The sequence below is a fragment of the Octopus bimaculoides genome, chromosome Z, assembly GCF_046866305.1.
Source record: "Octopus bimaculoides isolate indiv1 chromosome Z, ASM4686630v1, whole genome shotgun sequence".
NCBI lineage: Eukaryota > Metazoa > Mollusca > Cephalopoda > Octopoda > Octopodidae > Octopus > Octopus bimaculoides.
Genome location: NC_142944.1, coordinates 51,216,786 through 51,230,009, shown reverse-complemented (window position 1 = coordinate 51,230,009; position 13,224 = coordinate 51,216,786). Strand labels below are relative to the sequence as shown.

Genomic DNA, 13,224 nt, shown 5'->3' with positions numbered 1-13,224 from the left:
GCAGTGGAATTTGAACTCAGAATGTGAAGACAGATGAAATACCGCTAAGCATTTCATCCGGTGTGCTAATGATTCTGCCAGCTCATCACCTTCAGTAATAATAATAATAACAGTCACCACCTCCACATTCATCATTATACATCCATATGAGAAAAAAGAATTCATTTTTATAATTTAGAGTTAAATTTTACTTTTGCTGCTGAAATTTTAAAACAATAATCTTTACACCATTTACAAATACCATATACAGGTCGTTTTTCAGCCACCTCAGCATGATCATTCATACAATGATAATAAATAATGTAATCTTTATTAAATTAATACAGTTCTTTATTAAATTGTTCGTGTTTTTTTTGTTTTTTTCCTTTCCTTTTTTTTTTTACTTCCATACTTTAACAACGCCATCATACGAAGCAGTAACAACTAGATATTGCGATGTGTAGCACATGTTTACGTCATTGATAATGTCTTTGTGGCCAGGTGAAGGTGTTTTAGGGTATCTGCCAGGCATGTCGTCAGTGGGACCAGGTTTGGTAACACAGGATTCTATGATAACTTCTGTTCCATCAACAAGTCGGGAGCTACAGATAGAAAATAAACCGTTGAAAAAACAAATAAAATGATGGTTTAACAAATAAAATGGTGCAAAGAATATTAATCCCTGCTATAACTGAGCTTATGTAAGTATATCTATGTATGTAACTGAAACACTCTCAGCTCTCTCACCATCAACTGGAAATCATGTTTCCAACAAAAAACTGCATGCATGCTCACATCAGCCCACAGCCCCCCACCTCATAGCTGTCTGTCACATGTGCTGGTACACACATGTCCTTCATCTCCCACTAGATCATCCTACCAGGGCTTTATTCTCATTCGATGCAGCAGCTATGAGCTGGAAGAGGCCTTGTGGCAGGCCCCACATCAGATGGCTGGATGTGATTGGGGAAGATCTCCAAAGGCTCAACATCACTTTGGCAGGTGCAGAGGGGCTGGCACAGGATTGCCAGCAACAGAGAACACTGGTGGACCTGGCTGGCTCTATACATGATGACGCTTCTGGGACCACTAACTTGGAACGCCCCCCCCGCCCCCGCCCCCCACCTCACAGCCCCATCAAGCAAGAGCATGAAGCTAAGAAGCCAAATAAATCCAAATCATTGTTCTGAAGTAATGAAATAGAAGTAACTTTTACCTCACTCTGCCTCTTATACTAACAATTTCTCTTAAAAGAGAGAGAGAGAGAGAGAGAAATAATGGTCTGCCTGTTGTAGTGCTAAGGAAGTTGACTTCAGTATATGTCAGCAGGTTTCTGTGTTCAACAAAGAGCTTCCTCATGCTTGCTTACCAGCTAGAAATATCAACCAAATCTTACCCTACATCTTCAACAAAAGATACACTGGACAATGCAGTTCCTCACACACAAAAGCATGAGATGGTTGTCACTTTCATCATAGGACTGTCTGATCAGGGCTGATCTGATCTGGGGCTAAAGAACAACAACAACAACTACCACCAAGTTTACTTTGAGTCAACAACAGCTCTGTGTCATCACTCAAGCTGCTCAAATCCTACATGTTGTCACATTATTCTTCTACTACTACTACTACTATACTTGCCTCTGCTCCTCACAAGCTCCCTAATTGCAGGCCACCACTGACAGACTTATCTCTCTCCTCCTCATCTCATACTCTTCTTCATAGTGTGTCTTCACCCCAGGACCCCACATTACTCCTTAAACTCACTCCTTCCTCTTTGGGTCATCAGCTCTCTGGAATTCCCTTTCCAGCTATATGTTTTTGTCTGCAGTCAGTGATCATCAGGGGCCACCACTTTCACTATTTGAGGAAGGCTTTTGCAAAGGCTATGGCAGCAGACCTATCCTCTTGATTAACCCTTTTGTTACCATATTTCTGTTGAGATGCTCTGTGTCTCTTCCAATTAATTTTAAATATAACAAAGAATTTAGTAAAATAACTTGTTAGGAGCATAAATTGTGACTAAAGTTTGGTGGAAGATTTTAATTCAGAGCTTATGAAAACAAGACATTTGTACTCAGAGCCAGAACCAGTTTCAGCCAAGTTGGTATTGAATGGGTTACATATAACAAAGAATTTAGTAAAATAAATTAGTTATCATTCAGCTGGTGTTAGGAACAAAAATTGTGACTAAGGTTTGGTGGAAGATTTTAATTCAGAGCTTATGAAAACAAGACATTTGTACTCAGGGCCAGAACCAGTTTCAGCTGGGTTAGTATCTAAAGGTTTAAGAATTGTTTCTCTATTATATATTTTAACCCTTTTGTTACCATATTTCTGATGAGATGCTCTGTGTTTCTTACAATTAATTTTAACTGTAACAAAGAACTTAGTAAAATAACTTAGTTATCATTAAGCTAGTGTTAGGAACATAAATTGTGACTAAGGTTTGGTGGAAGATTTTAATTCAAAACTTATGAAAACAAGACAGTTGTACTACAGAGCCAGAGCCAGTTTCAGCCGGGTTGGTAACGAAAGGGTTAAACGATATAAAAAAAAAATTACACAAGAAATTCCAGCTGTAACCATCTTGCCTTTTATTCACAAACAATGTTAAGTAGTTGGTGAACGAGCAGAGATAACATGGGGTGACAGGATAACCTGTTCAACCCATTCAACCCATACTAATATGGAAAACAAATGTAAAATGGTGATGAAAACTGTATCTATAACTACAGTATCTAATGCATTTTAAAGGTAGTAAGATGGCATTTGAAGGAGATTTTGCTGTAGGATAAGTGTGCAAATTAGCAGTTCTAAACTCTCGCTACCAGGGCTGCATGTTGCCCTTGAACATCTTTCCAGTGACCGCCAATAGTCTTCCCTCTATAAATATAATTGATTTTTCTTTGATTTCTTTCTTTTTTTTTTTTTTTGAGCAAGCCCTCTACAAAAATCAAGGGTTTGGATCTGGTCTGGATATTAAAATGATTAAGAACCACTGGTCCAAATAGATGCTCATTTGTTGGCTTAAAATCATATTTTCAGTTGCCTATCGAGACAAATATGGATTTGGATTAATGAGAGCATGGATGAAAGCTTGTGGAGGATATTGGCAGGCACTGTACAGCAGGGGTTTCACAAAGTATTTTGTTAAAGGATCACACATTGATAAGTAATCTCTACAGCAATGAGAGTATTGTTCACAACAGCAACTGTTAAATACATATTAGCAAATAGATATTAACCTTTTGACTGAAATTAAATTTCATGGTTATTCCAGAAATGATGTTAAGCCTTTAGCATTTAAACTGAGCATATCTGGCACAAATATTCTACCAATTATATGTTCCAATCAGCCAGATCTAGCCTTTCACATCTATCATACTAAGTGTAAAAATAATATCAAAAACCTCAAGCTAGGAGATAATGCATGATTAATCCAAAACAGTGTAAATGAATCACAATTATATTTGACAGAGTAATCTGAATGCTAAAGGGTTAAATATCTATGTAGAAAAAAAAAGAAAAAAAAGAAAAGGTTAATTTGACATATCCCAACAAAAATAGTTTAAAACCTGACATCCCTCAACAAAAAATAGATTGGGATATAAAACTGCTTTCTGCAGTTGTCAAGGCTAATGAAATTTTAAGTGGATATACATCTGCTTTCCAAAGTAAAAGGGTAAAATAAATAAATAAAAATGCCTTTTAAAAAAAAAAAAAAATACTTACACATAGTTTGTAGTCATTTGTTGTGGCACATCAGTTGCTGCACCCACCATAATGAAAGAATTGTTAGGAGAGTTCAAATCCCAGAATCGAACACGCATGTCTGATCCTCCGGTTATCATAAACACGCTATTATCAGTGGCTGCAATGTACATTCCATAAACTGATTCATCACTTGACTGTTATAAAGAAAATAAAAAAAGATAAATTTCAGAAGCAGTATCATAAAAACTAGAAAAAGTACAACTTTAGGGATATTCTCATAATAAAACTCTGGACATTCTATAGATAGCCAAGTGTTTCTAATTAAGTAATATAAAAGTGATGAAGTTCCCGAATAGAATGCATGTGGTTATGGGTTCAAACCTGACCAGTACAGTGATGGCATAGATGTAGGATTCCTTGTGTTAATGATCTGAGGTAAATAACTGTTAATCACTTTGTAGTGAGACTTATTGCAAAGTCCATAATAGTAACACACACACACACAATTCCTTGTGTGATAGGTTTGTGTACCTATTTTCACTAACCCTGCACTGAATAAAGGATTCAATATTGGATGTAGAGTGAAAATAATTGTTGTCATCATTAAACGTCCATCTTCCACACTGACATGGATTGACAAGATCCAATGAGCTGCTCCAATGACTGGATGACCTTGCTAATGCCAACCATTTTAAGGAGTCTATTGGGTATTTTTCCATGACTGACACATTATTTATTATTAATGACAGTGACTATCTAATTTATGGTTTCACTGATTTCAGCTTCTCAAAGACAATGTTTGGTAAAATGAAATTGTCTTTATATAGTCACAATTGGTTTAGGGAAAAGGCTGAGATCATAGGTTAAAATAAGCAAAATCAGTGGGACAGAAAGGGAGGTAAGCATTGGTTATATTTTCTCACTCGCGTCCTTGTTTGCAACTTCAACCCACCACCTCTTCCCTGCACCAGTTATTAGTAAGTATAAGAAAAATTCCATCTTACCAAACCCTGTTTAGAAGTCAATACCACTGAAACTTGGTAGTAAACAATTGCTATGATTATATAGACATTCATATATATATATATATATAAATGCAAACATGCAATGTCTGAGTTTACGGATGTAAAGGAAAAAATGCTACAAAAAGTAGAAGGTAAATACGATTTTGTGTTTATCACTGATTATGGAACTAAGTTAGCAGTAAATGTAAAACTGTGTAACAACAGTGAGCTCTAGAGCATTGGAGGCATGTTTTTCTCATCCATCTCAACCTGCTTCTGATGTTTTTGCGGCAGTGACCAACCATATATAGAGTGATTACTGTACATTGTAGCCATTCTAGACACGGATCCATGATTCAACATTTCTAAACCATTTCGATCTCATGGAAAAAATTTCTATGTCTCAGAGAACCCCTATGTAAAAATTATTATATTCATTCTTTCTTCATTTTGTTTCTTTTTCCTAAATTTAAATTTCATGTGAGAAACTAAATGAATCCTAAATCTGTCTTTGAGAGATTTGGCAGTGCTAAATCCATCAAATACCACAATGAAGGGTTAAGAAATTTTGCCTAACCCAAGACCTTGTTAAGACTAAATATCTTAATTACTTATAAGAGATAAATTTTCTTTTTCCCTGTTGCCATAGAAAGCATGCTAAAGCAGACACTGGAGCTTGGTACAGTCCTTTGGCATGTCAGCTTCTGTTGAACCATCCAATCCATATCAGTACAGGAAACTGATGACAAATGGTGATGATGATGCTCTTCATACTACCTACAAATATCAATATCTCATAGCCTTAGGGAATATACCATGAATGTATAATAAAATTATGCATGTAGAAATAAACACAGAAATTACTCCACATCACATTCTTACAAAATCCAGAGCAATCTTCTGTGGAATATTGGCAGGGAAAGAAGCTGTTATGGTATATTATTGCATACAATTTTAGTATATATATATGGCACCTTGGACAAGTGTTTTCTACTATTACCTTGGGCTGACCAAAACCTTGTGAGTGGATTTGGTAGACAGAAACTGAAAGAAGCCCATTGTATATATACATGTATCTATGTATGAGTGTGTTTTTGTGTCTGTGTTTGTTCCCCCACCATCACTTAACAACTGACGTTGATATATTTATGTCCCTGTAACTTGGTGGTTTGGCAGAAAACGCTGACAGAATAAGTACCAGGCTTATGAAGAATAAGTCCAGGGGTCGATTTCTTCAACTAAAAAGCGGTTCTCCAGCATGGCATCAGTCAAAGGACTGAAACAAGTAATAGAATATACTATATATATATATAAAATCATCATCATTTAGTGTCTGCTTTCCATGCTGGCATGGGTTAGATGGTTTGACTGTAACTGATAAGCCAGAGACCTGCACCAGACTCCAGTCTGGTTTGGCTTGGTTTCTATGGCTAGATGCCCTTCCACTCCAAGAGTGTAGTTGGTAACTTCTATGACATGTAAAAGGCATGTCACCAGCTCTGATTTTTACTGTGATTTCACTTGGCTTGACGTGTCTTCTCAAGCACAGCAAATTGCCAAGGGACTTGATCACATGTCATCACCTCCATGAGACTCAACATCTGAAAATCATATATGTATTTACATTACTAAACTCTAGGTGCAAGACTATATAATACAGTGGTAGAAGAAACAGTTATAATGTCATGCAGTTGGTGTGGTTACGTACATCTCTGTGAGACAGAGCAGGGGAATTACTAGCCCAGAGGGCCTTCTGTCTGGCTCCGGTCTCCACCTCCCACATTGACACTTCATTGTTACCCTGAACTGCAGAGAGTACCCAAGACTGCTGCTGTGGATGCATCATGACACGGCGTATCCAAACATCTGTAAAGAAAAAATATAATAAAAAACAACTTGATAGACACGGAGTATAGTGACTATAATATGAGAAGAGTACCTGAAGACTGTGGTTTTGAATTCCCTTGTTCTACATTCCTGACAATTAACGTCTGTTAATTCCTCCCCTGGGCAAGTATCTTTATAGGTTGACAAATGCCTTGTGAGTGAAGTTAATAGACAGAAGCTGAGAAGAAGCTCATTGTGTGTGTGTGTACGTGCATGCGTGCATATATATGTGTGTATGAATATCATGGCATATACCCACATTAACAAATCACACCGAAAAGAGTATCTTTGTTTACAATTTCTGGTTAGTAAAAAGTCCCTAGTTTCAAGCTTTGATGAATCAGCTAAGAGGAAATGAATCCAGACATAGAAGATCTGCCTCGATGTTTCATCTAACCGAAGCCAGCAGAGAGAAATGAACATAAAATCAAACAAGGTAGTAGTAGTACTTTCACCTATCTAAAGACTGCTATTTACCTGTGTATTCTATCCTGCAACAGAAATGTGCATAAATGGAATCTACAGTGCATATTTTGGATGCAGGAAAGAAAATATAAGTCAACAATGCAGATATATCAGTGTGGGATTATTTCGTAATTATGCGATTATTGAGAGTTTATTCCAGAATGTGACACCCTGGGCAAATGTATTCTGCCATGGCTCGGGGTTGTCTCCAAGCCTTATCAGTAACAATGTATAGAATGTCACATTAACTCTACTTTTTCTTGAGATGTTGAAACCATTGCATGATGTTAAACTGTGCCTTTAGCAAGGGTTACTCAACTGCAAGTATTCAGATAGAGTTAATAGTATCATGACTCTACTTCCTTGTATGTGCTGTTCTCCATGAATTGTGGCTCATTCAGACCCACCCGCTTCCCACTACTCCAAGACCTGAATGGTCATAGAAAAAAGATCTTGACATGAGCATTTCTGAACTTCCTCTTTTGATTAAGACATCATCATCATCGTCATTTAACGTCTGCTTTCCATGCTGGCATGGGTTGGACGGTTTGACTGAGGACTGGTGAACCAGATGGCTGCACCAGGCGCCAATCTGATCTGGCAGAGTTTCTACAGCTGGATGCCCTTCCTAATGCCAACCACTCCGAAAGTGTAGTGGGTGCTTTTATGTGACACCGGCACGAGAGCCAGTCACACGGTACTGGCACCAGCCACGCTAATAAAAAAAGTTTGTAAAAAGTAAATTTAAAAAAACCCCAGGAAGACATATAATTCTTTGCAATTAATTTTTAATGAGTTGTATATATAACAATGGATGTGTATATGTGTGGTATGTGGGGGTTTGGGTATTGTATTTTCTGGCATACAAATTGGTGTTATAAACATGTAAACTTTTAACCCTTTAGCATTCTGATTTCTCTGTCAACTGTAACCTTTATACAGGGTGTCCACAAAGTCTGGGTACAGGGAGTAAATTAAATCATAACATAAACAATTAAATAAAAGAAATAATAATTTCTTAAAGTATGTGTTAATCCCCATGTACCCAGACTTTGTGGACACCCTGTATAATCACATTGATTTGAATTAGTCATGTATTACCTTGTAGCTTCGAAATTTCAGTGGTGTTTGTATATTTTTAGAATGACATTGTAGGATAAGTATGAGAGGTTGGATCAGGTTAGTTTTAAGATAAAATAGGTCGAATATTTGGGTCGGATATGGCTGGATTAAATGCTAAAGGATCTTTCCAAATCCTGCAGCATTCCACATGAAATTTTTGGTTCTCCAAAGTTGTCTTGGTGTATATGTCAACCTACCTTTTCCTGTTTGAAAAGTTTGAATTATATGCTGGAAAAAACACAAAAGATTTTTAAATATGTACATTTAAATAAAGGTAAACTTGCTCACCTGCAGGATGTTTGATAGTAGCAATTGGTAGATGGAATCTCATATCCCAACAGATATGAGCACCATTACTGGTACCAGTTGCCAACCAACATTGTGATTGATGGATAGCAAATGACGTTATTAATCCTTTGAAATAAACAAAACAAAAGGCATGTATAAGTGTTTGTGCATGTATATATTATATAGAAGAATTATTGAAAATTTGTGGTGGGTGGAATACTAAGGGTCACCTTCTGCATTAAAAAAAAACCCCAGTTAAGTGAGTGTTTATATCAGGCATGAACAACCTTTTTCAAGAAGCGAGTTGAATGAGACATGGCTCATCATCAGATGGGCTACACAACTTTAAAAAAAGTTATTCATGTTATTTTCCTCAGAAAATTTAGGTGTATCATTAAGAATGTTCCATGGGCTGCATTTTGCCTGTGACTGGTTTATATAATGTAGTGAGTGAGAGAAAATATTTTATTTATAAAAAGTTCTTGATTCACTACAAGCATTGAGTTAACTGCTTCATTCATTGAACAATATATCAGCATATGTGGGTGTATTTAGAGATATGTGTTTATGGTATTTATCTAAGTATGTGCTTCTGTGTATGTGTGTATTAAGAGATATTTGTGTGTGTATATGTCTAAACATACATATGTAGTCAGCCAGAAATCAACATCATCATTTAATATCCACTGTCTATGCTGGCATGAGTTAGATGGTTTGATTGGAACTGGTAAGCCAGAGAGCTGCACATAATTCCAATCTGATTTTGGCTTGGTTTCTACAGCTGGATGCCCTTCCTAATGCCAACCACTCCAAGAGTGTAGTGGGTGCTTTTTACGTGCCACCAGCACAAGGGCCAGTCTGGTGGTACTGGCAATGGCCACGCTCAATTGGTGTTTTTTACATGCCACCTGCACAAGAGTCAGTCCAATGTTTTATTCACATGTCACCGGCACAAGTGCCGGTAAGGCGAAGCTGGAAACAATCACGCTCAAATGGTGATGTGTATTATTTCAATAAGTCTACTTGTATATCATTTAGAGATATACACACACGTGTATTATTTAGATGAGTGTGTGTATATATTACTTAGATCTGTGTATATTTACATGAATATGTATGTCTTATTTAGACATACTAAAATAGAACTATCTTTGACCATTCATTTTTTATGAAATAACGAGTGTTATAACAAACTAATTGTAGTTATTAAGATGAATATTATGTAATTTGATGACATTCGAATTCAGTCAAACACCATAAATATAATGCCAACTCTACCAATAATCTTTAGTGACCTTCATTGTTTGATGCTAATGTCCTTGGTTCATTAACTCTGAAATGATTAACATTATATAATGTTATCACCAATTAAACATTCCCTATATAACATTATCACTGTGTATCATTATGTACCCTGTACCGTTATGCAACATTATCATCTTATATGACAGGATAAAGATCTTTTATCAATTCAAACCACGTGATGTGATGTAATGTGATATATTATTCACAAAGGTTTTAAAACTTACCAGTCTTGTATTCATTTTTCAAATTCCAAGCAATATCAGGCATACGTGTGTCCCACCCAATAATATTACCATTCACTGTAGCATAAGCTAGCACAGACTTAGAACCTAAAATGAAAAAATAAACATAAAAGAATTGTGTGTACATGCATGCATGTGTGTGTGTGTGTGTGTGTGTGTGTGTGTGTGTGTGTGTGTATACTCTTCTACTCATTTCAGTCATTTGACTGCGGCCATGCTGGAGCACCGCCTTTATATATATATATAAATTTAATACACAACCAAAAGAGTTACTAATAATGTCATGCTTTCATGATACTTTAACTAGACATGTTTATAAAATACACCAGGTATCTCAAAGCAATCTTACAGGCTTGGAGATACATGGCATATTTTATAAATATGCCTAGTTAAAGTATCATAAAGGCATGAAACTATTGGTAATTCTCTCAGTTGTGTGTGTGTGTGTATATATATATGTAGCGATTTCCTTCACTACTTCAGTGAGTGACAATCCTGCCTGACATGAGTGCTGGACTTGGCTGGCTCCGGCTGACAGTACCCGGTATGGGCCCCTATCCAGGGTTACGGAAAGGAGACAACTTTCAAAGAAATCCGGAGTGGAGCCCCATAGGCAGTTTAGTGTTCAATTCGACACTCTTCCGGTAGTTCCTGCAACCAAGCTGGTGCCAAACGTAATGCTCTGAACACCTTTGGACTACGTCAGCAAGGTCGAGAGAGGAATCCTGACGGCTGGGCTACCCAGGATTTTCTTACATCTAGCCTAGGCCTGTGAAAAGGATGCCAACAACAATATATATATATATATATATATATCAGAGTGGTTGGCGTTAGGAAGGGCATCCAGCTGTAGAAACTCTGCCAGATCAGATTGAGCCTGATGCAACTTCTGGCTTGCCAGTCCTCAGTCAAATCGTCCAACCCATGCCAGCATGGAAAGCGGACGTTAAACGATGATATATATATATATATATATATATATATATATATATATATATATATATATATATATATATACACACACACATACAGAAGAAGTAAGGAGCTATATCCTTCAGGAAGTCACCTTTGTTGTTTCACTATTGCCGTTGCAAATGTCAAGTGTAAATGTTTTTTTTTAATTTGCATGTCATTAGTATTGATATTGATGCAACACACCCAACAATAATCTCAGAAATAGGCACAAGGTCAACAATAGTGATAGGAAGATAATAAGTTGATCCCAGTACTTGTACTTTATATTATCAACCCTGAAGGGATGAAAAGCGAAGTTGACATTGGTAGGATTGGAACTCAGAACATAAAAAGAGACAAAGTGATATACTGCAAGGTATGTTTCTGGTGCCTGGATGATCTATCAGCTCATTTGCCATAGTCAACAACAATTTGAAAGTTGTCTAACATATCAAAATTGAAGACAAGGTAAAGAATTTTAATGAGCACATCAAAATATATTTAGTCAATGATTCTGGTAAATTTAACGTTATTTTACAGAGTATTATCAGTACTAACAGTGGTGGTATTATCTGAGATATAACAACAATAGCAACGCTAGGATGAAGTCTCAGTAAAGCATGCAAGAACACATGAAATCACTTAAGTAATATAGCAATCACCATATTGAAAAGTAAATAAAATACTTACCAGAATCAAAAAAGTTCATATCAACAACATGACCATATTTGGAAACATCAACGTTGTGAGTTATAGCAGCACTCACTTTTCCTGATTCTAACCTAAACATTTAAATAAAACAGGATATTTAATTGTTTGTGTGTGTGTGTGTGTGTGTGTGTAACTCTTTAACCGGTCAGTTTCATCTCAAAAGCCACAGTCATGCTGGGGCACCACCATTGACGTTGCTACACTGTCATTATTCGAAACCTTCTTTGATATGTGACATTTAATGAATGAGAGAGTTTGATACAGTCCAGTTTGAATATAAAAACAAATAGAATATTTGGACGGGATATGGCCATTGTAAATGGTTAAGAGTTAAGCATATGAAGTTAGGGAAAGCAACCAGACTGTCCAGCAGTGTTGCTGAGCTGCTGAAAATGCTTGTGAAGTAGGACAAGTGTAGGTCACTTGCATAATTAGTCAGGTAACATACTGTGGTGTCATGATGAATGAGTGGCAACAACAACAACAACAACAACAGCTGCCGCTACTGCCACCACCATCATCATTTAATGTCAGTGTTCCATGCTAGGGTGGGACAGTGCCACAAGAGCTGTGATTGTTTTGGCAGGATTTTTACAGCTGGATGCCCTTCCTAACACCAACCACTCAGCAGAATGGACTTAGTGCTTTTTTATGTGGCACAGGTGAGGTCGGTTTTGGCAGGATTTTTACAGCTGGATGCCCTTCTGAACACCAACCACTTTACAGTGTGGACTGGGTGCTTTTAAGTGGCACCTGCACTGACAGGGTCACCAAGTACTTGCAAGACAATAACTTTTAAGAGGGGAAGAGGCATTGGAGAAGGTGATGATGAAAAGGCTATAGTGAGACAGATATAGGTGTATTGCTGTAGAGGAAGTACAAAGTTACCTGGCCAGAGAGAGAAAGATCAGGAATGAAGACAGAAAAAGGTGTGCTACCACAAAGAAAATACATGGTTTCCCAACCTGAGGGAAGTGCAGGAGAAGGAGAGAGAGTGGGAGACAGCAGGATAGAGATGGTGGTAAAATGCTGAGCATACTCACAAGGAACAGGGAGGGATCAGAGTATAAATGAGATGGTTGAGTAAAGGAAGAGAGAGATGTAGATGGTGGCAAGTGCCAGGGCATACCCTTGAGGTTCAAATGCCGTAATATAAGTGACAGGATATTGCAAAGAGAGTGCAATTAAAGAGTGTAAGTGGCTAAAGACCTGGGTATATATAGATTTGGGCTACTGGGTAGCAATGATACAGAGGAACAGGGGTGTGAGGACAGGATTGGAGAGTGAGAGCTAGGCAAGGGGTGAGAGCAAGGCATAATGAATGAAGGAGGAAATGTGAGAAAGAGATGTAAATTGGTTTGTTGGGGGAAGGGTAAGGGAAAAGTCTTCTTGTTATGTGTGGGTGGAACATCCAGGTCAGGGACTAGCAGATGGCAATACTAGAGTGAGACAGGGCATATCATTATTTATTTATACTAGAAAGAAACAGCTATAGAAGCATTAAATTGAAGAATCTGATCATGAAAATGACAGAAAAAGTCATAGCACAAC

The 13,224-nt window shown here is 37.2% G+C and overlaps 1 protein-coding gene across 1 annotated transcript in view; it reads right to left on the bottom strand.

Moving 5' to 3' along the window:
* Positions 1–308: 308 nt before the first annotated feature.
* LOC106873538 (phosphoinositide 3-kinase regulatory subunit 4) overlaps positions 309–13,224 on the bottom strand; it is an 85,745-nt gene continuing 72,829 nt past the window's right edge. The window contains 6 exon segments of the mRNA XM_089365288.1: positions 309–581; positions 3,714–3,889; positions 6,408–6,565; positions 8,462–8,587; positions 9,991–10,095; positions 11,653–11,744. Of these exon segments, the coding sequence (XP_089221414.1) occupies positions 380–581; positions 3,714–3,889; positions 6,408–6,565; positions 8,462–8,587; positions 9,991–10,095; positions 11,653–11,744 (859 nt within the window). The 3' untranslated portion in view covers positions 309–379.